At 55.7% G+C, this 27,860-nt stretch overlaps 2 protein-coding genes and 1 long non-coding RNA gene across 9 annotated transcripts; 2 read left to right on the top strand and 1 right to left on the bottom strand.

The window, feature by feature from the left end:
- Positions 1-159: 159 nt before the first annotated feature.
- PAFAH2 (platelet activating factor acetylhydrolase 2) lies at positions 160-11,519 on the top strand. Of its 5 annotated transcripts, none has more exons than XM_053998842.1 (12): positions 160-186; positions 1,051-1,150; positions 1,282-1,429; positions 1,612-1,662; positions 1,808-1,876; positions 2,014-2,090; positions 3,354-3,467; positions 3,761-3,795; positions 10,387-10,443; positions 10,541-10,711; positions 10,825-10,973; positions 11,219-11,519. In XM_053998842.1, exons 2-12 carry the CDS (start codon positions 1,067-1,069, stop codon positions 11,311-11,313), a joined length of 1,050 nt encoding a protein of 349 aa, XP_053854817.1. In that variant the 5' UTR covers positions 160-186; positions 1,051-1,066; the 3' UTR covers positions 11,314-11,519. The 5 variants fall into 5 exon arrangements, with proteins under 5 accessions (XP_053854817.1, XP_053854814.1, XP_053854819.1 ...); XM_053998839.1 differs by having other exon boundaries at positions 1,612-1,708; positions 1,976-2,090; XM_053998841.1 differs by having other exon boundaries at positions 168-210; positions 1,051-1,111; positions 1,612-1,708; positions 1,976-2,090.
- A 7,801-nt stretch (positions 11,520-19,320) lies between these two features.
- LOC128819093 (uncharacterized) lies at positions 19,321-22,084 on the bottom strand. The gene is made up of 2 exons (XR_008440640.1): positions 21,923-22,084; positions 19,321-19,513 (listed from the first exon to the last, which is right to left on the bottom strand). It is a non-coding gene; the product is annotated as an uncharacterized LOC128819093 (long non-coding RNA).
- Positions 20,817-26,617, top strand: STMN1 (stathmin 1). Of its 3 annotated transcripts, none has more exons than XM_053999032.1 (5): positions 20,817-20,835; positions 23,946-24,016; positions 24,710-24,882; positions 25,605-25,796; positions 26,107-26,617. In XM_053999032.1, exons 2-5 carry the CDS (start codon positions 24,004-24,006, stop codon positions 26,173-26,175), a joined length of 447 nt encoding a protein of 148 aa, XP_053855007.1. In that variant the 5' UTR covers positions 20,817-20,835; positions 23,946-24,003; the 3' UTR covers positions 26,176-26,617. The 3 variants fall into 3 exon arrangements, with proteins under 3 accessions (XP_053855007.1, XP_053855006.1, XP_053855008.1); XM_053999031.1 differs by lacking the exon at positions 20,817-20,835 and adding an exon at positions 22,401-22,481; XM_053999033.1 differs by lacking the exon at positions 20,817-20,835 and adding an exon at positions 22,583-22,601.
- The last annotated feature ends 1,243 nt before the right edge of the window (positions 26,618-27,860 follow it).

Genomic DNA, 27,860 nt, shown 5'->3' with positions numbered 1-27,860 from the left:
GGTGGTGACACCGGAGCCGCGTCCTGTACTGGTGTCACTGGGAGCTGTGATTTCGTGCTGGTGACACTGGGAGCCGTGTCCTGTACTGGTGGCTACTGGGAGCTGAAGTCCACGAGCACGGGAGGCACTGGGAGCTGTAGGGCAGAGTTCAGTGGGGCGTGCTGGGAGCTGTGACCCGCTGTACTGGTGTGTGCGGGGAGGGGGATACTGGTGGGTACTGGGCAGTTGTTGCTGGGAGCTGGGAGGGCACAGAGGGAAACTTGGAGCTGGGAGAACTCTGGAAGCTTCGGCGGGGCACTGGAGCTGCAGGGGAGCTCGGGGTGGGGGCACTGGGAGCGTTTGGGGAGCACTGGGAGCTGCTCCGGTGAGGGCGCTGGGAGCTTTTGGGGTGGAACTGGGAGGCACTGGGGGCTGCGGGGAGCAGTGGGAACTGTCAGGAGCACTGGGAGCTGGGTGTCACCGGGAACTGGGGGATAACTGGGAGCTGCGATGGAGACAGGGGGCGCTGGGGGGAGCGCTGGGAGCTGCAGGGACGGCTCCGGCACGGGCGCTGGGAAGCGCTGGGATCTGTAGTCCAGCTGCGCGTACTGGGAGGTGTAGTCCGGGCTCCCAGCGCATACTGGGAGCTGTGGTCCTGGGCCGGGGCCATACTGGAAGGTGTGGTTCCGCAGCCCCGGGCGCTGCTGGAAGCTGTAGTTCGGCACTGCGGGGTGCAGGGTCCCGTCCTGCCGTGGGTGCCAGCCCCGCACTGACCCCTCTGCCGGGGTCTGCCCCAGCCCCCTGTCCCTGCGGCGAGACAGGACCCTCAGCAGGGTGCCCGTGGGGCCGTCCCACGATCCCAGTCCCGGGAGAGGAACGGGGGGGGGGAATCTCATCCCTGAGCATCCCCGAGGGGCTGTGCCCTGGGAATACGAGGGCAGGGGTGGAACTGGGGGTCGCTGGGGTTGCTGCCCGGGCTCTGGGCAATGGAAGAGAGGTGGGGAAAGGAGGAGGGAGCGGGTTGGGGTCCCTGGGGTGGGGGACAGACACTGACCCCGTGTCTCCACCCAGGCTCGGCTGCGGCAGCATGGGGGGGATGCTGGCGCTGCCCCCGGCGCAGGGACCCCACCAGGTGGGCTGCACGGATGTCATGGTGGGCCACACGCGGCAGGTACAGGGATGGGCACAGGGATAAGGATGGGCACAGGGACAGGCTTCCCTGCAGAGCAAGGTGGCTGCAGCCAGCTGGTTTCGGACATGGCCACCATCCTCTGTGCTGTCCCCCTTCCTTGTCTCCCTCAGGGGCTCTTCCTCCGCCTCTTCTACCCGTGCCTGCCCCGGGCCGGGGCCACGGAGCCGCTCTGGGTCCCACGCCCCGAGTACTGCGGGGGCCTGGCCGATGTCACACTCGGCCGCCGCTGGTGCTCCGCCCTGCTCGGCATCGCCATCGGTGAGGGGGGACACCCCCCTCCCCACCCTGGGGGCTCCCCGGTCCTTAAGGACCCCCCTGGTGGGGTTCCAGCCCACCCCTGTGCCTGGGTGGATGCTGCAGGCAGAGCTGGGGCTGAGCGGGGACCTGTGGCACCCACTGCCCGTGTCCCCCCCGTTCCTGGGGGTTTCTCCTCCCTGCAGGCTCCTGCAAAGTCCCGGTCAGCTGGAATGGGCCCCTCAAGCCCCACAGCGGTGGGTACCCCCTGATCATCTTCTCCCATGGCCTGGGAGCCTTTCGGTAACGTGAACCCTGAGCAGGGCTGGGACAGGGATGTGGGGGTCCTCTACGGCCCCACTCAGACCTGCCCTGAGCCCTCTGCTCCCATCTCCCTTCCAGGACCTTGTACTCTTCAATCTGCACAGAGCTGGCGTCCTGGGGCTTCGTGGTGGCAGCGCTGGAGCACAGGTGGGTGGCCCAGGTCCCCACCAAGTTCGTGCTGGGGCTGGTGGGACATCGTGCCCTGGGGGGGAACTGCCGGTGTCCCCTTCCCTCCTGCCCCCACAGGGACCATTCTGCTGCCACCACCTATTTCTGCTCGGCAGAGGCTGGGACGGAGGAGTGGATCCCCTTCCAACGGGTGCCCCAAGGGCAGAAGGAGTTTTATTTCCGAAACAAGCAGGTACCAGGGCGGGGGTCTGAAATTCCTCCTGCAAGCCAGGCTGGCCCTGCATCCCTGGGGATGCTCTTCCCAAGCCTGTATTGCCACGGTGCTGGGACTGAGCTTTCTCCTGGGAGCTGAGAAAAATCTGTTCAGCCTGTCTCTGTTTCCTGGGGTCCGTCTGTCCGGCTCCAGCTGATCCTGGCAGGAGCCAGGCTGGGCTTTGCCATGGCCCTGGATAATGTCCCCCACGCCCTGGGGAGAACAGGACTCTGTGCCCAGCCCATCTCTGCACCAGCTGCTGGGTTTGTTCCCACTCGGATTTTTGTCTCTCTGGGATTATTCCGGACAGCTGCTTGCTGGGGAGCAGGAAGGTTTCCTGCTGAGCCAAGTCCCCCCCCTCTGTTTGTTTCTGCCTCATTTAAAAGGACAACAGCAAGTGAAGATTAGTCGTGGAAAAACTCTCTAGGAACGGAGGTGCTTTTGGCAGCCTTAAATCACCTCCCAGCCTGTTATTTTTGTGTGTGCTCTGCCTCATGGCACACTGCACAGAAAAGGGAAACAGTTCTCCTGAACCCATGAGCAGAAATAGTGAGGGAGAAAAAGAAATAAGAGAAAAAGAGAATAAGAGAAATGAGTGATAGATAGAAGGAAATAGTTGCCAGGTCAATATCCATTATGGCATTTTCTGTGTTGCCAGGAGCAGGAGAGAGGTTTTCGTTGGAGTTTTTTGTCACTTGTCACCTTAAATGTGCACAGACAGCAGCACTGGTGTCCTTAGGGCAGCTGAGGATGTGGCCTCAAAGTGGCTCCAAGTCAGGAGCCCTGCATCATTTGGGCTTCTAGGATGCTCCTGGGTGGTGCCCCCGAGCTGGGTTTTAGGGGGACACCCAGGTTTGGTCCTGGGTTAGGGGTTCTGGGGTCCCTGTGGGGATTTGGAGCAGGGGATGGCTTGGCTGGGGGGCAGCTGGTGAGGATCCCAGGCTCTCCCTCCTTTGCTTCCTCCCAGAGCAGAGACTTTTGGTCCTCTGCACCCATCTGCTACCAGATTAACTAAATTAAGAGCAAATACCACAAAGAGACCATCCCAATAAACGCTCTGTACCCTGTGGGAGCCGCAGCGCTGCCGCCCCTGCCTGCTTTGGTGTTTGTTGCAATTCAGGGAGAGCCCCATGGGAGAGGAGCACTGGAGGAATGGGTCTGGGTGGGCACTGGGGAGAAGGTCTGGCCCAGATTTGTGGGCTGGAGGAACTGGGTTCACCAGGGAGGGGCTGATGGTTCCAGGTTCACCAGAGAGCGCAGGAGTGCGTGCGGGTGCTGCGGCTCTTCCAGGGCATCGCCGGTGGCAGATCTGTCCCCAACGTCCTCCACCAGGACTGGGATCTCTCCGTGCTGAAGGTACCTGGCTCTGCCTGCAGGGGCTCTGGGTGCCCCTTGGTGGCAGGATCACTCCTGGCTGCCTGAGAATTTTCCTCCTGGCACTCCTGGTCCGCGCAGAGCCCCAGCCTCCCGCCCCTCAGCTCCTCCACTGTGGGCACCGGGCAGCCAGAGCCCATCACACCAACCGTGGGACACGGTGTTCCCCCTTCCAGGGAGACTTTGCTGATCTTCCCTTGGCTTTTTCTTCCCTAATCAGAGACCTCCAGTCCTGAGGTTTGGGCTCAGACTCTTCAGCCCTCTCCCTTTTGCAGGACAACCTTGATCTGACCAAAGTGGCCGTCATGGGTGTCCTGGTTTTGGACAAATTAGGGGAAAACACCTCCAAAGGAGCCCCCTATAGGAAACCAAACCCTCCGCAACCTCCCCCCACCACCGGGTTCGGGAGGAATTCCTTCAGAGGGGAAAGTGGAAAAAACTTGTTTATTAAGGCACAACAAAAAAACACTCCCCAGCACAAGAGAAATAGCCCAAGATGACCACAGATGTTTTCACCAGTCTAAGAGGGTTGAGCTGTATCTCTCTTCGCCGCAGAGGGTACACAGCTTCTTTCGCAGACCCCGGGGGAGCTCCTGCCCGGAGTAGGTCCGATGTCTTCGGGGGGGGGGGGGAAAGGGAAAAACGGAAACCGGGAAAAAGGAAAAAAAAAATGGCAAAAAAGCAAGCCAGCGAAAAGCAGAGGAAAAAAAAGAGGAAAGCAGAGCCAGCAAAGCATGCAGCCAGCAGCAAGCCAAAGCAGCAAGCAAGCTAAGCCGCAAGCCAGCAGCCAGCCAGGGGGGGGGAAGGAAGACAAAACAAACTGAGGACAGGGAACAGAAACCACGATTGGGATAATGCGCATGAAAATGTCCTGTCCCCACGACATTCCACCCCTTATCCCATATCGTGAACATGTTACTGAGCTTCCTTCCCACCTGCTCAAACCTTCCACACTTACACATTCCCTTCCATTCTCACTTGCTCTGACTTTCGACATTTACACATTTCCTTCTGTCCCATGTCTGTGTGGTTTAATGTAGAAACAATGGCAGTAACATCCAGCAAATTGAGATGTTTGCATGTGAGTCTCACCCCACAATCAGGTCTCCCTGAGGTACACATCGTGTTCTTCCATCTTTCTGCATTATCCACCATGTACAACCTGGTCCCTGAGCAAAGACAATCCCACGAATGGGTTTGTCTGTACTCGAGGCAGAATTGATCCACACTGTCCTCCCTAACAAACCTCTGATATGTGCCACTGGGACTTTATCTCCGTCTACTATATTCAGGGATTCAGACTGGGCAGGACCTGCTCGATTGGTGGAACCTCGGGTGTTAACTAACCAGGTGGCCTGTGCCAAATGCTGCTCCCAGTTTTTGAAAGATCCCCCACCCAATGCTTTCAAGGTGGTTTTTAACAGTCCATTGTACCTCTCTACCTTGCCTGCCGCTGGTGCATGGTAGGGGATATGGTACACCCACTCAATGCCATGTTCCCTAGCCCAGGAGTTGATAAGGCTGTTCTTAAAATGAGTCCCATTGTCTGACTCAATCCTCTCAGGGGTACCATGCCTCCAAAGGACCTGCTTTTCAAGGCCCAGGATGGTGTTACGGGCAGTAGCATGAGACACAGGGTAGGTCTCCAACCATCCTGTGGTGGCTTCCACCATTGTGAGCACGTAGCGCTTGCCTTGGCGGGTTTGAGGCAGTGTGATGTAGTCAATCTGCCAGGCCTCCCCATACTTGTACTTGGACCACCGTCCCCCATACCATAGGGGCTTCACCCGCTTGGCCTGTTTGATGGCAGCACACGTCTCACAATCATGGATAACCTGAGAGATACTGTCCATGGTTAAATCCACCCCTCGGTCTCGTGCCCACTTATAGGTGGCATCTCTGCCCTGATGGCCTGAGGCATCATGGGCCCATCGCGCTAGGAACAACTCCCCCTTGTGTTGCCAATCTAAATCTATCTTTGACACCCCTATCTTTGCAGCCTGATCTACCTGCTGATTGTTTTGCTGTTCTTCATTAGCTCTGCTCTTGGGGACATGAGCATCTACATGGCGAACCTTCACAGGCAGTTTCTCTACCCGGGTAGCAATGTCTTTCCATTCTTCAGCAGCCCAGATTGGTTTTCCTCGACGCTGCCAGTTAGCCCCTTTCCATCTCTCCAGCCATCCCCACAGAGCATTGGCTACCATCCATGAATCAGTATAGAGGTAGAGCTTCGGCCACTTCTCCCTTTCTGCAATGTCTAGGGCCAGTTGAACAGCTTTGAGTTCAGCAAGTTGACTTGATCCACCTTCTCCTTCAGTGGCCTCTGCGACCCGTCGTGTGGGGCTCCATACAGCTGCTTTCCACTTCCGATTCATTCCTACGACGCGACAGGAACCGTCAGTGAAAAGAGCATAGCGTGTTTCCTCTGCTGGCAATTGGTTGTAGGGTGGAGCCTCTTCAGCCCGTGTCACTGGTTCTTGTTCTTCGTCTGTGACACCAAAGTTTTCACCTTCAGGCCAATTTGTAATCACTTCCAAAATCCCAGGGCGATTCAGTTTACCAATACGGGCGCGCTGCGTGATGAGGGCAATCCACTTGCTCCATGTAGCACTGGTGGCATGGTGGGTAGTAGGAACCTTTCCTCTGAACATCCACCCCAGCACCGGTAGTCGGGGTGCCAGGAGGAGTTGTGCTTCTGTACCAATTACCTCTGAGGCAGCTTGGACTCCTTCGTAGGCAGCCAAAATTTCCTTCTCTGTTGGGGTGTAGTTGGCTTCAGACCCTCTGTAGCTCCGACTCCAAAATCCTAGCGGTCGGCCTCGAGTCTCACCAGGCACCTTCTGCCAAAGGCTCCAGGACAGACCATGGTTCCCGGCTGCAGAGTAGAGCACATTCTTGACCTCTGGTCCCGTCCTGACTGGGCCAAGGGCTACTGCATGAGCAATTTCCTGCTTAATCTGGGCAAAAGCTTGTTGCTGCTCAGGGCCCCAATGGAAATTGTTCTTCTTGCGGGTGACCAGGTAAAGAGGGCTCACGATCTGACTGTACTCAGGAATGTGCATTCTCCAAAAACCTATGGCGCCTAAGAAAGCTTGCGTCTCCTTCTTGTTGGTTGGTGGGGACATAGCTGTGATCTTGTTGATGACATCCGTAGGAATCTGACGCCGTCCATCTTGCCACTTCACTCCCAGGAACTGGATCTCTCGAGCAGGTCCCTTGACTTTGCTCCTCTTGATGGCAAAACCGGCTTTCAGGAGAATCTGGATTATTTTCTCTCCTTTCTCAAACACTTCTGCTGCCGTTTTCCCCCACACAATAATATCATCGATATACTGTAAATGTTCTGGAGCCTCACCCTTTTCTAGTGCAACCTGGATCAGTCCATGGCAGATGGTAGGACTGTGCTTCCACCCCTGGGGCAGTCGATTCCAGGTGTATTGCACTCCCTTCCACGTAAAGGCAAACTGAGGCCTGCATTCTGCTGCCAGAGGAATGGAGAAAAACGCATGAGCAATGTCAATAGTGGCATACCACTGTGCTGCCTTGGACTCCAGCTCGTACTGGAGCTCCAGCATGTCCGGCACAGCAGCGCTCAGTGGTGGAGTCACTTCATTCAATGCTCGGTAGTCCACAGTCAATCTCCATTCTCCTTCAGATTTACGCACAGGCCAGATAGGGCTGTTGAAGGGTGAGTGGGTTTTGCTAACCACCCCTTGGCTCTCCAGCTCACGAATCAGTTTGTGGATGGGGATCACGGCATCTCGATTCGTTCTATACTGCCGGCGATGCACTGTCGAGGTCGCAATTGGCACGCGTTGCTCTTCCACCCTTAGGAGCCCTACTGCAGATGGGTTTTCTGTCAGTCCAGGCAAGGTGTTTAATTGCTTAATGCTCTCTGCTTCTACAGCGGCAATTCCGAAGGCCCACCTGAATCCCTTCGGGTCTTTGTAATAGCCGCTCCGGAGGAAGTCTATGCCCAGAATACATGGAGCCCCTGGGCCGGTCACAATGGGATGTTTCTTCCATTCCTTCCCAGTCAGGCTCACCTCAGCTTCCACCAGGGTCAGTTGTTGTGATCCCCCTGTCACACCGGCAATGAAAACAGGCTCTGCCCCCACATATCCCGATGGTATTAACGTACACTGTGCACCAGTATCCACTAAAGCGTTATATTCTTGTGGCTCTGATGCGCCAGGCCATCGGATCCACACCGTCCAGAAAACACGATTTTCCCATGCCTCTACCTGGCTAGAGGCAGGGCCCCTCTATGCCTGATTATCCTTCTTTCCTTGGGCATATGTCTTGGAGGTTCCCTCAAGGGGATCAGACGTGTCATCATCATACCTGGCTGTTCGGCTACGGGCAACTGGGGCTGCTTTCCTTTTCTGACCTTCCTTCAATTCACGCACCCGTTGTGCCAGAACAGCAGTAGGCTTCCTATCCCATTTCCTCATGTTTTCTCCAGACTCACGCAAGAAGAACCACAACTCAGCTCGTGGGGTGTACCTTCTCTCCCCAACAAAGGAACGTCTGCGTTGGGTGCCAGGGCCTCTAATTTGCACAGCTGAGATTTGGAGGAGGTCCTCCTTAATCTCTTCCCTGAGTTTCTTGCGGCTTTCCTCTATTTTTCCTTCTAATTCCTGCAGTCGTGTCTCCACAGCTGCAATTCTGGCATGGGTCGGGCCATGTACAGCATCCGCATATGCCCGAAGCTTCTTTGCCATATCGAGTACAGTCTCATATACCTCCTCCCGCTTCATTATTGCTAGAGCAGAAGCGTATTCAGGTGGCCCAAGTCGCACCAGTTTTCTCCACATTACAGGTGTGCATGGTACAAGGTCCGGATTCCTAATTGTTACGTCTTCTGAAAAAATGATCTCCACCACTGCCATCTCCCTCAGGCGCTGGATCCCCTGTTCTATGGTCTTCCATCGTGTCTGCTGGACATAGAGGTCATCGGCACACAGATATCTTTGTGCTACGCTGTCCAGGACCCGTTCCCAGAGGCTTTGAGGGCTAGCGCCCCTCATCATGCCTTGGTCAATGACAGGATCATGTGACAGGGACCCCAAATGCCTTGCTTCAGTGCCATCCAGAATGGTAGCCTCCCCTGCTGCATCCCAAAGGCGGACCAGCCAACTAATTATAGATTCGTCGGGCTGTCGCCGATAATCCTTCCTTAGGCCTCGGAGGTCCTTCAGGGAGAAGGAATCAATATTAGCCTCTGATCTGGTGCCACTTGCTTTGACTCCTGATTTTATGTCAGGAGGTGTTGAGGGTCCTTCTCCTGCATCGTACTCATCATTGTCATCCACGGGTCGATCAGTCTTCTCTGTGCACTTTCCACTTCGTGTGCTAGTAGCCACGGCCATTGGTTGAGGCTTACAGTCTGGTTTAACTACTGGGTTCGAACCTGGGCTGTTGGCTGCAGCCTGAGTGACTGGGATTGCTGCTGGTTTATCTCCCTGCCCCCCTTCCTCTGTCTGCTGCCCTACAGTATCGAGCAGAGTACGATAAGCATATGCCAGGGCCCAGCTCACTGCAATGATCCTTTCCTCCTTGGGGTTATCCTGGCATTTCCCTTTCAGATACTTTGCCACCTCAGCTGGGTTCTGGATGTGTTCGGATGGAAAGTCCCAAACTACAGGATCAGAAAACTCCTTTAAAATTTTGCCCATATCCTCCCATTTCCCGCACCACTCAGGATTTTTCACCCTTAGTTGTACTCCTAAATCAGAGGTCTCACCAGCCCCTCTAGAAATCTCAGCCTTCATCTTATATAAACTGCGGACAGTATAGAGAAAGGTTATTAAATTAAATAACAGAAAGATGGTATCCTTGGCAGTCAGGGAGGACAGGACATTTCCTAACAGAGATGTAAACAATTCGGAGGAGGAAAAGGAAAGCAAAGGCTGAAAAACCTCCTCCCCCATAACAAATTTAGCACACAGCCACAACCATGAGTTATACATTCCTGGAGCTGATAACAACATTTTAATAAGCCCCTTGCAGAGTATTACAGCCAAGCCCAGCCCGATAAATATTCTCGTTAGTGCCCCTCTGCTACAAAAGCTACGTATTAGGGACAATACCGGAGCTACTTCTGGATAAGAAAATAACTCCAGGGACCATAAAGCGATCAAAACTTCGAAGAACCCTAATGACCACATATAGAGGCAGGCTTTCACTCCAAATGACATCATAACTTTAAAAAGAGACATACCAATATTCCCGCAGAACGGTTAAAGCCAAAAATATTATTAGAATAAAGTTTTTTCCACTTTGTCTGGGCCTCCCCGTACGGGCCACCAAATTATTTGTCCTGGTTTTGGACAAATTAGGGGAAAACACCTCCAAAGGAGCCCCCTATAGGAAACCAAACCCTCCGCAACCTCCCCCCACCACCGGGTTCGGGAGGAATTCCTTCAGAGGGGAAAGTGGAAAAAACTTGTTTATTAAGGCACAACAAAAAAACACTCCCCAGCACAAGAGAAATAGCCCAAGATGACCACAGATGTTTTCACCAGTCTAAGAGGGTTGAGCTGTATCTCTCTTCGCCGCAGAGGGTACACAGCTTCTTTCGCAGACCCCGGGGGAGCTCCTGCCCGGAGTAGGTCCGATGTCTTCGGGGGGGGGGGGGAAAGGGAAAAACGGAAACCGGGAAAAAGGAAAAAAAAAATGGCAAAAAAGCAAGCCAGCGAAAAGCAGAGGAAAAAAAAGAGGAAAGCAGAGCCAGCAAAGCATGCAGCCAGCAGCAAGCCAAAGCAGCAAGCAAGCTAAGCCGCAAGCCAGCAGCCAGCCAGGGGGGGGGAAGGAAGACAAAACAAACTGAGGACAGGGAACAGAAACCACGATTGGGATAATGCGCATGAAAATGTCCTGTCCCCACGACAATGGGCCATTCCTTCGGGGGGGTGACAGCGGTGCTGGCCTTGGTGAAGGAGCCCAGCTTCGGGTAAGGCGTGGCAGGGATGAGGGGCTGCAGAGGCTCTGGGGACAAGGGGCTCATCCTGGTGGGAAGGGGAGCCGTGGTGGTGCCTGTCCTGCTCCAGGTGTGCTGTGGCTCTGGATGCCTGGATGTTCCCTCTGGAGAACCTGCTGTACCCGGAGGTGCCCAAGCCTGTACTCTTCATCAACACCGAGAAGTTCCAGACTCCGGAGAGCGTTGCCAAAATGAAGAGGTTGAGCTCCAGAAACAGCCAGACGAGGATTGTGACCGTGCTGTGAGCCAGGGGCTGGCACCCACCCACTGCAGGGAGCACCTGTGGGTGTCTCAGCAGGAAAACCTCCGGGTCCTGCTGCACATCCCACTGATGCACATCCCTCCCCTGTCCAGGGGAACGGTGCACGAGGACCAGACCGACTTTGCCTTCCTCCCTGGGAAGCTCTTCAGCCTCATCTTCAGCAGGAGAGGGACTCTGGACCCCCACAAGGCTCTGGCCATCACCAGCCGGGCGGCTCTGGCCTTCCTGCAGAAGCACCTCAGTACGGCCCAGGGTGGGGGAACAGGGTGGGGGCTTGGGGGGCATGAGAGCTCCTTGGTTTTGGGGGGGCTGTGAGGCTGTGGGGCTTGGTGCTGGTGCTTCCCAAAGCACAGGGGTGCAGTGGCTGCCCCTTGGTGGCTTCTGGCGAGCCTGCAGTAGCCCTGTCACCTGGAGGGGAGGCTGTGGTAGCCCTGTCACCCAGAGGGGAGGATGTGGTAACCCTGTCACTGCCTGTGCCTCGTGCAGAGCTGCAGGAGCAGTTTGGACAGTGGGACGAGCTCCTGGAAGGTGTTGGGGACTCGGTGGCTCCGGACGCGCCGTTCGGCCGCTCACACCTGTAGCTGCTCCGAGGGCACTGCTGGGAGCTGGGCACTGGGAAAGTGACTCCTTTTTGCCCGGGATGGAGGAGCCAGGAAGGGCAGGAGGACCTGGGGACAGTGCTCGTGGTGCCCGAGGTGCTCTGGGAATGTGCCAGCAGAGCCCTCCCTGCTCATGTGCCTGCGCTGAGGGCTATGGGGCTGAGGGAATAAAATCCCCAGGGATAAAGGCTGAGTTGGCTGTCACAAAGTAATAAAACCACGGGGGAGGGCGGGTTGGGAGGGCCTTTAAAGACCATCCCCAGCTTCGCTGTGGGTTGGGGGTGGTTCAACCACGGCTGAAAGAGATGCGGCATCAGGGCTCCAAGCACGAGGGTAAGGAAAATCCCATAATTGTCCTGCAAAGCCGTGCAGATGGCTGACTCCACGCCTAAACTCTGCAGGGGGAAAGAAGGAGGATGGCTTTCAGCAGGCTGACTGGAAGGAGGAGTCTCTGAGCACCCCAGCGGTGCAGAGCTGTGGGATGGGGATGGGATCGGAAGGGAGACAGCCCAGCCTGGCTGTGCAGCACGGGCAGCGGCGCTGCTGCCAACAGGGACGTGCTGGCAGCGGCAATAAAGCTTTGGAAGCACCTACAGCACATCCCGGGCCACACGAAGATGTCAGGGGCGCTTTTTGCGGCGCGTCCGATCCTCAGGAAGGGCTGGAGCCGGGGGAGCTGCGGGGATTTGTCCTGGGCTGGGAGAGGAGCGGGAGCGGGAGCAGCCGCTCCGTCTGTCCACATTGTCCCCGCCGCCCTCCTGGGGGACACCGCGCTCCGTCCCCTGCCGACCCGGAGAGCAGCTGCAGGCGACAGCGGGTGACAGAGCGCCAGCAGAGCCCGCTCCCAGGGGAGGAGGGGATGGAAAAGCAGCGCCAGTGCCGGAGTTATTCGTGTCACCGTGGCGGCAGCGTCCTCACCTACCTGGCACTGCGGGAAGCGCGAGCCCTGGGGCTGCGGGTGCTCCAGGGTGGCCTGGGGAAAGGCACAGCAGAGGGGACATCCCTCAGCAGTGGGGACAGCCCTCAGCAGAGGGGACATCCTGAGCTGACACGACATCGTCTTTCAACGTCTCCTCCGCTCCCCAGTGACACACAAAGGACCGATGTGAACACAACCACAGCACCCTGCTGCTTTTAAGCCTTCCAGATACGAATTTTTCAGTGTTTTACGCCTAAAGCAGCGTTTCTAGCCCTGAGCTCAGGCCGGGGAGTGGCGGCCCGCGGGGACAGGGCTGTGCTGGGGTGGCTGGGGCACATTCAAGGTCGCTGGATGTGACGAATGGTGCGGCCGAGCCGGGGGGGACGCGCAGAGCCCGACAGGTCCCGGCTGAGCGGTGAGAGGCAGTGACTGGTGCAGAAATCAAATCCCATTTTCCTGCCAGCATCGGCGGCGGCACGGCTGAGACAGGCTGGGAATTCTGCAGGGCTCTTATGTAAAGGCCTTCGGGAGGGGGTGGCAGCCACCGACTCTGCTCAGGGGGCTCTGGCATTAACCCTTCGGCTCTCGGGGAGCTCATTCCCCTCGCCGGTGCAGCCGGGGGAGCAGACAGGATCCTCCTCTCCGTCCCTCTGCTCCCCGCCCCAGAGCTGCCACCACCTCACTCCCACAGCGGTTTTGTGCCTCTGAAGAAAAATCCTGCCAGAAAAGAGATCCAAAAAGCCCCGAGGCCGCTGGGGCAGGGCAGACACCCTCCTCCCTGTGTTCTGTGGGGTGTGCGGTGCAGGAGCCCTCGCAGGGCGTTCTCCCCATTCACCCGCTCTGAAATCCAGCCCCGAGCCGCCTCCTCGGAGCGCTCCCTCCCCAGCACTCTGTGCTCCCGGCTCCGTTCCAGCCGGGGGGATGCGGCACAAATCCCGGCAGAGCTCACCGGGAAGGTTTTCCCCGGAATGCTCTAATCCCAGCCCCATGCAGCCGCTGGGATGGGGAGAAAACCACAAAGCTGAGGAAAGCTGTGGGCTGAGATAAAGGCAGTTTAATAGGGAAAGCAAAAGCTGCGCGTGCAAGCAGGGGGAAGCCAAGAATTCATTCCCTCCTTCCCATGGGCAGGGATTCATCCCCAGGGGTTCAGCCACTTCCGAAGGTGAGCTGGGAAGACAAACCCATCACTCCCAGTGTTCCCCCCTTCCTCCTGGTTTCTATCCTGAGCATGGTCTGGGACATCCCCGGAGTCAGTCGGGGTCGCCTGTCCCAGCTGTGTCCCCTCCAAACTCCCTGTGCCTGGTCCCCGGGGGTGACAGCAGGAGCAGGAAAGGCCTCGGCGCTGTTCAAAGGCTGCTCAGACACAACAAAACATCTTTGTGTTGTCAACCCTGGTTCAGCACAAACCCAAACACGGCCCCAGGCCGGCCTTTGCACCGAAATTAACCCTGCCCCAGCCCAGAGCCACATCCCCACACCTCGCTGGGATGGCTCTGCTGGGCCTGGGAGATGGGTGAGGAAGGGGCTGGGATGGCTCTTCTGGGCCTGGGGTCATTCCCAGGGGCAGATCGGGGCTCTCTGGGTGTCCTGGGCTGCTGCAGGCTGCCCGGGCCACACAGGGAGGTTTTGTGGCACAAAGCAGGGGTTAAAGGTTAGCCCAGGATGTGATCTGCCTCCAGCACTGGCTCAGAGGTTGGTATTTGGATGTGAACTCTGGGGTTTTACACCCCTAAACCCAGAGGGATTTTGTTTCTCAGGGAAGGAAGCACCAGCCCCATTCCTTTGGGGGGTCAGCTCTGGGAGCCCTCACCTGCAGGATGGCAGCCCCATGGGATGCTGGAAGGGTTCCTTTCCAGCCAAGCATTCCAGTGTGTCTGCCCTGCTCCCGTATTCAAACCCATGGCTTTAAAAATTAAAAAAAAAACCTCAACCCCAAACAAAACAAACAGCGCTGCCCATTGATATTCCCCTCACAGCTGTGCCTGCAGCATGGCTGGGGTATGAATGGACACATTCCTTATCCCCACGGCTTCTCTGCTCTCTCCCACCAAAGCTTCCCACTGAAATCTGAAATCCCACAGTGTCAGCACAGCTCCTCAAAGCCCAGAGTCTCCTTCTCCTCCTGCCCACCCCTTCCAGGGCAGATCCCTGCAGCAAACCCGAGTTCCCAGCTCCAGCCCTCGCTGCCATCTACAGAAAACCTCATTTGCTCAATTGGAGCTTTCCTGTTGATTTAATTAATGCAAATCCAGACTCGTGTTAAACCTCCTTGTAATTACCGTAAGGCTCTCGTGGTTTGTGTTGGGTTGGTTTTTTTTTTCCTTTTTCATGTGTTTTTAAGGAAAATAGTGAGGCCTGGATTCCCAACAACCCGTGGAGGTGCAGGGCCCTCCCAGCTGAGCCCTGTGGGAGCTCTGGGGCTCAGTGTCCAGCCCCAAAGACCAGCCTGGACACAGGTGCAGTGCTGTCCCAACCCCAACCCCAGGCAGCACCTCCTTGAGCAGAATTCCCTAAATCCCTTTGGTTGGTGAGGATTCACTCGCTCTCATGCTGGTTTTTTTCCACTGGAAAAATCACAGCATTGCTCTGGGTGAGATCCCGAAGTTAAAAATCAAGCTTCTTCCTCCCTGGAGTGAATTTTTATCATCTCACCCTTGAGCTGAGGAGCCTGGATGCTCCCAGTCACGAGGGATTCAGCTCCACATTTAAATCTTCCCAAGTTCCTCCCACGCTGGGCGCTGGGGCACGACAGACCCTGCAGGAGGATCTGCAACAGCTCTGAGCTGCAGGCTCGGTGCTCTCCCCACTCCCTGCCCTCCAAAATGCACCAGCACAGCCCAGGAGGGTTCCTGTGCCCTCAGCCAGCAGCACCCAAGGGGTTTTTGAGGCACAGTTGGATTTTCCAGCAGTTTTCCCTCTGCAGAAAAAGCCCCATTTTGGGCTGGAGCCGCCTCTTGCTGCCCCAGGGATGATTCCTGAAAATACAGCGGGGAAAAGGGCTGAGGAGGGAAACTGAGGGAGAGAAGGGGATTGTGAGGTGTCTCTGCTCTGAAAAAGCCACTGGGACAGATTGAGATGACGCGTTTTGGGTGGGCTCCAGCTTTCCCCCATGTTAGGAAGGAGAGGCTGAGCTCAGCCCGTGGATGCTCCTGTCTTTCCCCACAGCGTGATGGAGAGGAAAGTGGGGAGCTGGGTGGGCAGGAGACCCCAAATCCTCCTTTTTAACCCTTTAGCTCATATTTTCACCCCAGAACGTGGTGCTGAGACTGCCACCAGCCCTTCATGGGTGACACCAGAGCCCCCAAACCCTTTCAGGCTGTCTCATCCCCTCCTGTCAGACACGACCCTCTGACAACATTCACCATACAAGGCCTTGGCTGGGGGTTGTTTTTGGGGGTTATTTATTTTTAATTTAGTTAAAACAAAGCCCTTGTATTGCCCATCACATGAGGGTGCCTCTCAGGGTGTTGATTTTGGTGTGGAGCAGCAGATTGCTGGTTTATTGCATAAAAGATGGATGTTTTTCCACCAGAAAGTCTGGCTTGGTCTGTTCTCCCAGGCACAGTGGATGTGTCAGGTTCTTTTGTCTTTTAATTTATGTATTGAGCTATCACAGGCTCAAATTGGTAGGGGAAAAAAGGAATCAGAAAGCACGGGGCAAATGTGAAGTGCAGGAATTGTTTCCGTGCTGGTATTGCTGAGATTCCAGGGGAAGGGAGCAGCAATTAACCCATTTGGATGTGGAACTGTCGGTGCAGACAGGAGGGGAGCTGCTCCTCATCCTGAGAGGATCTGAAATGTGGAAACCCAGATCTGGCCTGAAGTCCAAAAATCCATAAAACCCCACCCCAGACTCATTTCCTTGGGTCACAAATCCTGTGAGAAGAAGCCCCCAGTGTCTGATGGATCCCACCCACAAATACCTGTGGAAATTCCACAGGAAAATCAGCTCTGACTGCTGCTCCAGGTTCTCCTGCATTCCCTGGGTGTGAGGAGGGGGTGGCACTTCACAATTCTGCCTTTTGGCCAGAACTTCAGCCTCGTGCTGTGAGTCTGCAGCACTCAGGCACCTGAGAACTGCAAATCCACCTGTTCCCCAGGCGGGAGAGCTCCTGGGAAATAAAACACTCTTCCCATTTGGCCGTGCACTGACTTTGCCAGGGAAGCTGCTCTGATTTCGGCTCTGCACTGAGAATTATTTTCCCATTTGCTCTTTGTGGGAACAGGCTCAATTTGGAGGCCGTCACAAGCCCATTCATTTTGTTTATTTGATATTGGGGAAGTCATATTCCTTTAAGAGGATTTCCATCCCTCAACTCCTCCCCTCGTGACACTTCCAAGCCACATTTTGTCTTGAAAGGGTGGGAGTATTTTTAACCATATCACGCCAGGGAAGTATTAATAGCTGGCTGGCTGAGCTGCTGGTGGAGCTGAATCCATATTTTAAATTCAAGCAACTAATTAGGAGCTGGGGAATAATTAGTGCTATACCCAGCTTTTCTGCAGCTCCCCCCCTCTCCATTTTCAAAGCTCCACGGCAAACGTCTGTGCTGGAATGTTCTGTTGAATATTTGATAGCTCCTCTATGCATTGCTATTCTATGTGCTTGTCAGGATCCCACCGTGTCCTTTGCAGCACCCCAGCTGCAGTGGCCGGCTCTGGCACTGTGGGGATGGAACCAGTGCATGGAAAAACCCCAAACCCCGAGCCCTGGCCCTTGCTCGTGGTGCTGGCGGGGCTCACAGCTCGGAGCAGCTCGGATATTTTTGGGCTGAGATGTTCGAGGGCTGCCCGGAATAGCAGGAGAGCTTGGTGCTGCACATGGAAACGCGGGCTCGGCTTTGGGGTGGAGAGCGGGCATAGAAATGGGTCGGGGCGTGGTTGGCAGCGAGGAGATCTCCAGGATGGCTCCCAAAATGTGTTTGGGGACACGGGGAGGGTGGGGGGCAGCACCCACGGGGACCTGTGCTGGTTTTAGTCAGGAGAACACTGGCAGGGATGGGGATGTTGAATACATCTGCAGGGACGGGGATGCTGAACACACCTGCAGGGATGGGGATGTTGAGAACACACTTTGCAGAGATGGAGATGTCGATCTGTGTTGGTTTTAGGCAGGAGAACACACCTGCAGGGATGGGAATGTTGACCTGTGCTGGTTTTAGGCAGGAGAACACCTACAGGGACAGGGATCTTGAGAACACACCTGCAGGGCGGGGGATCTCGATCTGTGTTGGTTTTAGGCAGGACAACACCTGCAGGGATGGGGATGCTGAACACACCTGCAGGGATGGGGATGCCGAACACACCAGCAGGGATGAGGATGTTGCACACACCTGCGGGGCCGGGGATGTCCTGCGGGCTCGGGGATGCAGAGAGGAGCCCGCGCCGGGGCCGCGCCCGCCCGGGCAGCGCTGCCGGGCGGATCCTCCGCTCTCTATTAATAGTCGGGCTTGTGACGGAGCCTCCCCTCGCCCCTGCCTCTCCCCAGCCATCTGCTTCCGAGAAACTTGTGGAATTCGTGCGGCCGAGCTGGGGCTGTATCTATGGGAGGGGCAGGGCTGGGGGAGAGCACCAGGCAGGGCTTTGGGGCTGTAAAACCCCGTTTTCCCAGGAATTAAAGGATGGAAAACACCCACGGGCAGGCTGGGAAGGGAATTCTACCCTTTGAGCCGAGCCCAGGCTGGCTCAAAGGCAGGTCTTGTTCAGGGGATGGAGCTGCTTGTGGTGACAACCCCTGGCCTTAACTCAGGGTCTGTGGCCCTTCCTGAGTGTTTGGGTATTTTTTTAGGAGGGAAGCAGTGTTCCTGCAGCCTCTGTCTTTATTTCATTAATATCTTTAACATTAATACCTAACACTCTCCTTGTGCTCCAGAGCCCTGTCACCCCCATCCCCTCAGGATCTGGGTACCAGGCGGTGCAGTCCCGTGGCTGAATGTGACATTTCAGGGCTCTGTTGCCCCAATATCAAAGCAATTAATTGATATTTCCGTCCCTGTCGCTGCAGGCGCGGTCGCCATCTGTGCTCAGCACTTTCCCCCCCCCCCCCCCCCGTCTCATTTAAGGGAGGAACTAACAGATTTCGGGTGAATTTCTCAAAGAAAACAACCTGTCTGATCCACAAAAAATTCAATTATTTCCAACAGCGCATTGAGAAGTGCAAATTTATTCCGAGGGGAACGTTTTCTTAACGGTGTTTTTCAGCATAAATATAGTACCAGCCTAAACACCTCCAGTAAACAAATATCAATTATCTTAAACGTTTCCTGCCTGTGGAAGAGCTTTCATTGTGAGGGAGACACTCCCTAAAAATCTTGGTTTGTTCTTCAGTTCCATGGGCTCCTCGGCTGCGTTTCGATTAAAATGCATTTTTATCTGAAGATCAAGTATTTTTAAGGTTGGGAAAAAACCTCTGACATCATTGAGTGGATTGCAAGAGATCTTGTAGCCCTTGTCCACCTGTGAGTTCCTTTTCAAATACTGCTTCGTCCTGGTTATTAAATCTCTCAAACTCATTCACTCGGGTCAGGTAATATATTGGAATTCTAGTTTTAAAATAAACTTTGCTAATTCAGGGGCTGCTGCCAGCCTGAGAGTATCAGTAACCAAGGTGCTCTAAAACATCCTCTGATTAACAAATAAGCTGTCAGTCCCTCCACCAGTGCTTAAGGCTGGCAGTTTAATACTCAGAAACCACATTTTCTTATTGGAGATTAAATATTTTTGCAAGTTGAAAGAGCTGCCGTGGGCTGAGTTGTCACCTAATTATGTCAGTCTCTTTGTGGGGTGTTCTGATAAGCACATCAGAGCAGAGGCTTTAATCTTTGGGCTAAATCTGCTCACGTCACGTCCCAAATTCACACCCACCAGGACCCCTCTGCTGGGACCTGGATTTTGAGGTTTCATCCGGAGCAGGGTGGGCTGGGGTGGAGCTGAGGGGCCTCAGGTTTGGGTTTTGTGGGGTTGAGCCCCCCTGGAGCACTGAGGGGCACGGTTTGGAGTGGGGGCTGTTATCACCAGCTCGGAGTCTCCAGAGCCACTGGTCATATTCCTGATTTACAGAGCCTTTGTCCTTTCTGCTCTGGGGATATCTCCTGCTGTGATCCTTTATTTTCCTCAAAAGGCAGAAATTCATCTGGCAGAAATTCATTCTGATGTTAAATTTGGACTTGAAATGGTGTTTTTCTTCTCCAACCTGTTTTGGGGCTAAATGTGACATGTTGGAGGATGTTTCTCCCAGTGCTGCCTGCTCTCTTAGTGGTAAAACTGGAACTAAAGCAAAAAAAAAAAAAAAAAAAAGCTTTAGCTGGTGATGAGGAATCCAGTAGATAAAAACTACCCCAGCCACATGCTGAGGAGGGAAGAGTCTGTTTGGAACCGCAGTAAATGTGTCAATAAACACAAATCAAACGCAAATTAAATAAAAGCTTTTCATACACTCCATTCTCCTCGAGATCAGACAAAAATAAATGCCACATAAACAAATGGGGTTTATGAAATGCTCCAAAAATAAAACCACTCTTGCAACAAGGCCAAAAACCGAGACTGCCTCCATGTCTTTCCACCTGCTGGGAGCTCTTGCTCCTCTCTGTATCACAAGAGAGCTCAAAGATTTTGGTTCCAGCTGTGGCAGGTGCTGCAAAGGGGCTGGGGAAGAGCCTCATCCCAAAAGATAGGGCATGGAAAATCCCAGAGCTGAGAGCACATCCCAAATCCTCTCCCCAGCTCTGTCAATAAGTTCCCTCTTACATAAGAGAGTTCTCACCCGCAGGAAATTTTTGGCTTTTAAGCCAATCTGCAAGGGAAGGTAAGCTACAGTCAGATCTTTTTTCTTTTTATTTCTTTTTTTTCTTTTTTTTTTTTTTTCTTTTTTCCCCAGAAGATCAGCTGGGAAGTGCTGGCATGACTCGTAGCTTTCTCTGCACCCCTCCTTCAAAGGCTGTAAAGGGAATTTCCTCCTCCCTTCCCCTTGGGCACTGGCTTGAGGCCCTCACACAGGTACCAGCCCAAAAGCCCCGAGCCCAGGAAGCCTGGTTTCCTCTGGGAAATCCGGGGATCATGCCAGGATAAGCTCATTGATTTGACTCAAAAGCATTGATATTAAAGCCTCCAACCCAGCATTGAGCTGCACGGGTGATAATTAATAAATTAATAATAACAAATAAATAATAACAATAAATAACACAGCCTGGTGGCAGGGGCTCCCGGCTGCTTTGTCCCCCACAGCGTCTCATCCAAACATTTCCCTGGAAAACACGTGTGCTGTGGGTGACATGGATGCGATTCCCCTGGCACGGAGCTGGGAACGCCACGGAGCTGCCAGGCACGATCTCCAAGGGCCCAGCAGCTCTTCAGGTCTCAGATCTGGGAGCTGGCATCCCAAAAATCCCACAGGAAGGTTCCACCACACTGCTGGAAAATGGCTCTTCCCATGCCCACCCTGCCTCTCCCAGTTCTAGCAGCTCGGCGGCTGGATGTGGTTTCCATGGAAATAGACGTCAGATCAGTAAAAAACAGGGCCAGTGTTTAAAATAATCTGTGTTTTGAAAGCTTCCTGCCTTTCTGTCACAATATTAACCTTCCGCAAGGTAGGATCCCTTTCTTTTTGGTGCAAAATCTTTGGGTTTAAGGGGGTGCATGGCAAGGGGGGGGTCCCAGAAAAGTCCTTTTTTTTTGGGATTGAGGGTGTGGAGGCTGCTGGGCTGGGGCTGCAGCAGGGGATTCTGCTGTGTGTCCATCTGCCTTTTGTGTGGATTGACTCCTGGTGTGGAAACCAGCATGGGATTCACTCGTGTGGAACACGTGGGCACGGAGTGAGTCTGTTGCGAGCATGTTTGCGAGGGAGACACTTCCAGAGGCGCTGTCCTGGGCAGGGGAACGCTGCCAGGGCACATCCTTAGGGAGCCACCGTGCCCGTCCCACAGGGTCTGCACAAGTGGGTGCCTCCCCAAAGGAGAGGGTGGCCTGGCCCCCAAACACTCTGGGGCCACAGACCCTCCGTGGGGTTCTCCCGTGGTGGCTGCGACCCTGAGATGGCCAAAGGGACTCGGTGGTCATCTTGATGATGACCAAGAGCCCTGAAGTTATGGTGGCCTGAGGTGGCCATGCCCTTACGTAGGTGACCATGTCTCTGAGGTGACCAAGGTCTCAAGGGAAGTGGCCGTGGCTCTGAGATAGCCGTAGCACGAAGATCCGTGGCCGTGTCTCTGAGGTGACCATGGATTTGGGGTTACCATGGCCATGAGGTGACCATGGATCTGGGGTTACCATGGCCATGAGGTGACCATGGCCATGAGGTGACCATGGATCTAGGTTTACCATGGATCTGAGGTGACCATGGATCTGGGCTTACCATGGCCATGAGGTGACCATGGCCATGAGATGACCATGGATCTGGGGTTACCATGGCCATGAGGTGACCATGGCCATGAGATGACCATGGATCTGGGGTTACCATGGCCATGAGGTGACCATGGCCATGAGATGACCATGGATCTGGGGTTACCATGGCCATGAGGTGACCATGGCCATGAGGTGACCACGGATCTGGGGTTACCATGGCCATGAGGTGACCATGGATCTGGGGTTACCATGGCCATGAGGTGACCATGGCCATGAGGTGACCATGGATCTGGGGTTACCATGGATCTGAGGTGAGCATGGATCTGGGCTTACCGTGGCCATGAGGTGACCGTGGCTCTGGGTGGCCATGGCCGTGAGGTGGCCTCAGCTCTGGTCATCCCAGCCAGAGCTGCGCTCTGACCATTCCTCCCGCCCGGGCCGGACACCCCTGACCGCAGCACCGGGCCTGATGCCCCTGTCCGTTCCACCGCAGGGGTGAGACACAAAGGGAATCCCAGCAGCTCCGGGGGCAGCAGCGGGATCCCAGCGCGGGGCTCTGGGTGCCGGGGGGTCCCTGAGGGCCGGGGGGCGTCGTGGTTCGATCCCGCACCCCCGGGCCGGCCCAGGCTGAGAGCGGGGCCCGCCGTCCCCCGCCGGGGGGGGGGGACACGAACTACAACTCCCGGCATGCCCCGCGCGGCCAGGGGCGGGGGGCGCGTTCGTAGGGGGGGTGGGCGCGAGCCCCCCACAGCCCCCCCCCCGGCGGGCGGCACGTGCCGGCGGGCTCGGCCAATCGGGGCGGGGCGGGGCGGGTCACGTGCCTTTGTTTGGCGCTTTTGTGCGCGGCGGGGCGGGCGCGAGCGGAGTGTGGCCGGAGCGGCGGCGCGGGCAGGTGGGTGCGCGGCGGGGCCGCCGGCCGGGGGGGAGCGGGCACGGGCAGGCCGCGGGGCGTCCCCCCCCGCACCGCCTCACCGTCCGCGTCTCGAGAAGGCGGAGGAAGACGAGGGGAAGTGTGGGTGCTTCACGGGGGTCCGGCGCCCTGTTGATACGGGCGGCGGAGGGGGTCCTGAGGGTGGGTGTTAGGGTGAGGCGGGGGCTGCGCGGCGCTTCTCGGGTGCTCGGGGCGGGGGTCGCTTTTGTCCCCGCTCATGGGCGGCTCGTCGGCGCCCGATTTTGGAGCTTTGCGGTGACAAAGGGAAGGGAGACAATGAGGGGGGATTCCTCGTATGTGTCCCTGTTCCCCCCGCGCCCCGATCGCGGAGGGGAAGGGGATGCCTATTGTCCCTCAGCGAGGGGCGACGCCCTACTCGCGGCAGCGGCGCCCCCTCCCCTCCCCGCCATTGTTAGTGGGGAAGGGGCGGTATCCGGGCGGCCGCGCCCCGACGCCATCGAGCCGTGGGGGGCCCTCTTGGAGCCCCCTGTCCCCGTGTCGCTGCCCGGCGCTCCCCGTCCCCTTCGCCCCTGAGGGGCTGAGGCGGGGTGGGGGGGGGGGCGGCCCCGCACCTGAGGCGGGGGGCGGCAGGTGCCCGGATGTTGGCGCTGGCCCCGCCCCCTCCCTCGAGCCCCCTCGCGCGGGCGCGCGCGCGCTCTCCCCGGCGGTTTGAATTCGGTGCGGTTGGAGGGGCGGGGGCGGGCCGGGGGCGAGGCCTGCGCTGCCGCCTCGGCGGGGATTGGCTGCGGGCGCGGCGGGGCGGGGCCGGGGGCGCGCGGTCCCCGCTCCGCGCCCCGGCCCCACCCGGACCGCTATCCGCGCTCCTTCAACCCCCCCCTCCCCAAATAACCCTTATTTATTTATATATTTATTTTAAATGGTTTCTAGGCCTTTTTCTGGCATTTTTTTACCGCGCCCCGTTTTCACGAGGTGTTCTGGGCGGTGTACGCCCTCGCTGTCTGCCGCGGTGTGAAGCATCTGACTTGAGCTGCGCAATTAAAACCGAATTTCAAATGAGCTCGATTGCGCACATTTCAGATCCTTCGGGAGTGGCAGGAATCCTAGCTGTGCTGTCCTGTGGTGCGTCATTTTTTTGTTAGGCGAGCTCTTTTATATGTGTGAGAGCAGTGAAATCCCCCTAGCACCGTGGTAGAGCGGGGGTCTTTGTTCGAGTACCTTAAGGTGGAATAAAACAGGTTGAAGATGCTCGAATATCACACAGATCTTGCAACGCCAGTAATTCCATAACCTCTCCAGTATTCCCAGCACTGTCCATCAGCTCCACGAAATGCCTGGAATCACTGACTGCAGTGACCTACCTTGTCTGCCTTTTGTTCAGCAGCTCTAATTCTGTTTAGCAGTTTTTATTAGAAGGAGCAGGATCCCTGTGCTGGCTGTTGAAAGGCACATCTCTTTGTTACCTAGGAACCCACCTGACTGACCTTCTCCCAGGCTTGGCTTCTGGAGTTTGATTTTCTTGGCCATGGCTACTTCTGGTAGGTAGAATTCTGTGCTAAATTCTCTAAATGCTCTTATCTTTTTTTTTTTTTTTTTCTCGTTACCTCCTAATTTCCTCGGGCATAACTTAAAAACCAAATCTAGTGAAATAAGCTGCTGTCACCAGGCTTTTCTCCCATCTTGGGTGAGGCTGTTGAAGCTGGGTGGTTGTGAAAACACCCCAAAAGGGGAGTCTGGCAGCAGATGGGCTGCTGCAGCTCCCTGCAGCCATCTGCTCCTTCGGCAGAGCTGGCTGTCACCGAGACATCTCGGGGACCACGCGGGTGCAGCTGACACCATGCAGGGCTGGGGGAGAGAGCCCTGCCTGCAGATTTCTCCAGAAATGTGTTTTTTCCTTCTTGGCTCTCTCAGGTTGCAGGCAAACGCCTGGAATTTCATCTCAAGTTTGTCGCTGGAGGGAGAATGGTTTTTGACTTGTTGTCTCCACTTGGGCTGTTGAGGGCTAAATTAAAACAGGAGGTGCTTGGGTGATGTAGGATCAAGGAAGGTTTGCAAAGGAAATTTCCACATTTTGAACAGTATTGCTGCGCCGAAAACAAAACTCCTGTCTTGGATGCCCTTCCTCGGGGAACTTGGTGGTGCTGAATTTTGGAAGGCTGTTTTTAATGTCACCTGAGCCAGTTCCTGCATAAAATACTTGTTTTTGTGGCTTTTTTCCCCTCTGCTCCCAGACATCCAAGTGAAGGAGCTGGAGAAGCGAGCCTCTGGGCAAGCCTTTGAGCTTATCCTCAGCCCCCGCTCGAAAGAAACCGTGGCAGAGTTCCCTCTGTCTCCCCCGAAGAAGAAGGATGTGTCGTTGGAGGAGATCCAGAAGAAGTTGGAAGCGGCAGAGGAGAGACGCAAGGTAAATCTGGAGCAGCTGAAGTGAGCTCTGCTCCACTAGTTTTGGGGAGGTTTGGGGCTCTTTTTTTATTTGTTTCTTGGGATAAGCGGGTTTTTTATGGCAAATTGAATATTAATGGAACTTATTAATGAAATCCCTGGGGCTCTTATGAAGCTTTATGGTCATGGTTTTGATTCCAAAGAGATTCTGAAGAAAAACTGGGAGGGAACGTAGCTGAGAGGGGCAGCTCTTTCAGGAAGAAGCTGTTTTTCTTGTCTTTTAACACCAGAACAGATGAATTTTTCTCCCAGAAAATGCAGCAGTGAGTCTGTAATGAGAAGTTGGGGAATAAATTGTCTGACTGATGAAAGATGTGGCTGGGGGTGCAGCCTGGAGCTCTTGAGGGTGGCGAGGCTTTGATTGAAGTGAGCCTGACCTGAATCTCAGTGATTCACCACTCTGAGAAGGGAGGATCTTCAAGGAAAGTTCCTTCAGTGTTAACATCAAAAATAACCCGTGTTCCCTCTCCAGAAAAATCCCATTTAGCAAGATCTGCAGGTAGTGACAGAATCTGAGCTTTGCAGGTAGATGGGGTGGTGAAGTGCAGGTCCTGTGGGTGGGTGGGGGAGCCCCAGGAGTTGTGTCCTGCAGCACCGAGAGGACCCAAAATGCTCTGAGGAGCCGGGGCAGCCCCCGTGGGGCTCCCCTGCCATGCCCTCACAGCCTGGCCCGTGTCTCGCCAGTCCCACGAGGCAGAAGTGCTGAAGCAGCTGGCGGAGAAGCGGGAGCACGAGAAGGAGGTGCTGCAGAAAGCCATTGAGGAGAACAACAACTTCAGCAAAATGGCAGAGGAGAAGCTGACCCACAAAATGGAAGCCAACAAAGAGAACCGTGAGGCACAAATGGCCGCCAAGCTGGAGCGCTTGCGGGAGAAGGTGGGTGTGGAGCCCTGCCAGAGGGAGCTGTCTCTGCTCCCTGCTGGGAAAAGTAGGTGAAAACCCCCAAAAAACCTCCACATGAGGAGGGTGCCCTTAACAGGGCGGGAGGGCTGTGGTGGCACAGTCTGGTTATGGAATCTGCAAAAGGCTCTGCAGCATTCCAGCTCTGCGCGAGGGCTGGATGGAGCTGAAGCAGCCTCTGCCCCGAGGCTCCAGCCTGTACCCCCTGTGCCCCTCGCTGGTGTGGGAAGCCCTTCCCTGGAGCCTCCTTTCCCTGGAGCTCACCGCTCCTGCTGCTGTTTTTCAGGACAAGCATGTGGAAGAGGTTCGAAAGAACAAAGAGGGCAAAGACCCTGGCGAGGCCGAGACCGACTGACTCCGTTCTGGAAACTGACTCTCCCCCTCCTCCAATTATCCAAAGACTGTACTGGCCAGTGGTTTTCTCTTTGGTTTTGGTTCGGTTATATATATATTTTTTTTTTACGTTTCTTAGAAACTGATGTAGAACTGTAAAATTAGATCCAAACTGTACACTTGCTTTGGGGGCTAGAGGGGAGACCTTCCATGTGTCACTTTTCTAAAGTGTTGTCTTTCCAGTGTAGCTTTTTCTTCTTGTTGCATCCTTTTCTATGCCAGTGCACTCGCTCCTGGGTTGATGGCGAGTACTGTATCAGCTCTGTAAGACCTTTGTGCAAGGAATCTGTAGTAACTGTTCCATGCTGAATATCTGTTACACTTCAAACAAAAATTTCTGACTGTCCAGTCTGCTAAAATCCTGCTGTAACCGAGTGACTCAATAAAGCTGCACAGTGCTGTTATCTGCCTGCCTTCCTCAGGAGCCAGGGCTGGGTGCATGGAAAGGGCCAGAGCCCGCCATTGTCCTGTGCCTGTGACAATCAGAGCCTTGTGTGACACCTCAGCCCGTGTCAGCTGTGGGCTCTTTGTGTCCCAGGGCCCTGAGCCACCTCCCTGTACTGCTGGGCCACCCTAACAAACGGCCCTTGTTGCCCAGGGCTGAGGAGACTGGCCAGGGCTCTGGGAGGGATGTGTGTGGCACAGGGAGGGGACAGCAGGGCCCTGCTGCTGCTGGGAGGGTCGGCTGCCCCAGGGGCAAAGGCTTTGGGGGAGAAGAATCATTTCTGTACTGGTGTCCCCAGGTGTGCTGGGGTAGGGCAGCACCTGCCTGATCTGTTTGTTCCTTCGGGATGGGAGGGGCTCAGGAAAGATGACTTGGATTTTGAACTAAATTGCTGTGTTGCACCCCAAACCCTTACCCTGAGGATACCCACAGGTATCTGGGCTGCCCTGGGGGTGTGAACAGGCACCACCAACCTCCCCCAAAAACACGCTGTGGAGGTGACACTGGTGCCACTGGTCTCAGTCCTTCCTCTGGCCTTGATCCTGGCTTGGCTCCTAGGTTTGTTTTCAGTTTAACTCCACACCCGGAGCACTTGAAGATGGAAAATCCATAGAGAATTGTTTTTTTTAAGGGACTCACGGAGTCCTGGGCTGTGGTCTGGGGTGTGGTGGAGAAGGAGCCTCACTTCGGGAAGCTTTTCCCGTATCCCAGCGGGCTCTGCCGAGCTGTTCTCACCCTGAGCTGAGCCGCGAGAGGAGCAGCGGGACACAGCCCCGGAGCGAGGGATTTCCAGCAGCTTTGGATGCTCCGCAGCTCGAGGTACAAGAGAGGCTGTGCTGCTCTCTGCTGGGGAGAGATGGGGCGGCGCTGGGGCCTGGGGGCTCCTGGGCATCGCCCAGCTGTGAGGGAGTGACCTGAGCACACGGGATGGGGTCTGGCTCTGCCTGAGAATAGGGTCAAGGTCTGCTCGGGTGTGGGGCCAGGCTTTGCCCAGGAATGGGGTCAGGGTCTGCTCGAGTGTGGGGTCAGGTTTTGCCTGAGAATAGGGTCAGGCTCTGCCCAGGAATGGGGTCAGGGTCTGCCCCGTGGGCTGAGCACAGCAAAACAGGGCTGAACTTTGAGACAAAGCTTGCGAGTGCACCCAGGAGAGAGGCTGAACACCTGGCACGGTGTAATGGGGGCTGGAGGGAGCCCTGGAGCAG

The sequence above is a fragment of the Vidua macroura genome, chromosome 25, assembly GCF_024509145.1.
Source record: "Vidua macroura isolate BioBank_ID:100142 chromosome 25, ASM2450914v1, whole genome shotgun sequence".
NCBI classification, from domain to species: Eukaryota; Metazoa; Chordata; class Aves; order Passeriformes; family Viduidae; genus Vidua; species Vidua macroura.
Note: the sequence above shows the minus strand (reverse complement) of the source record. Positions and strands in the feature narration are given on the sequence as shown.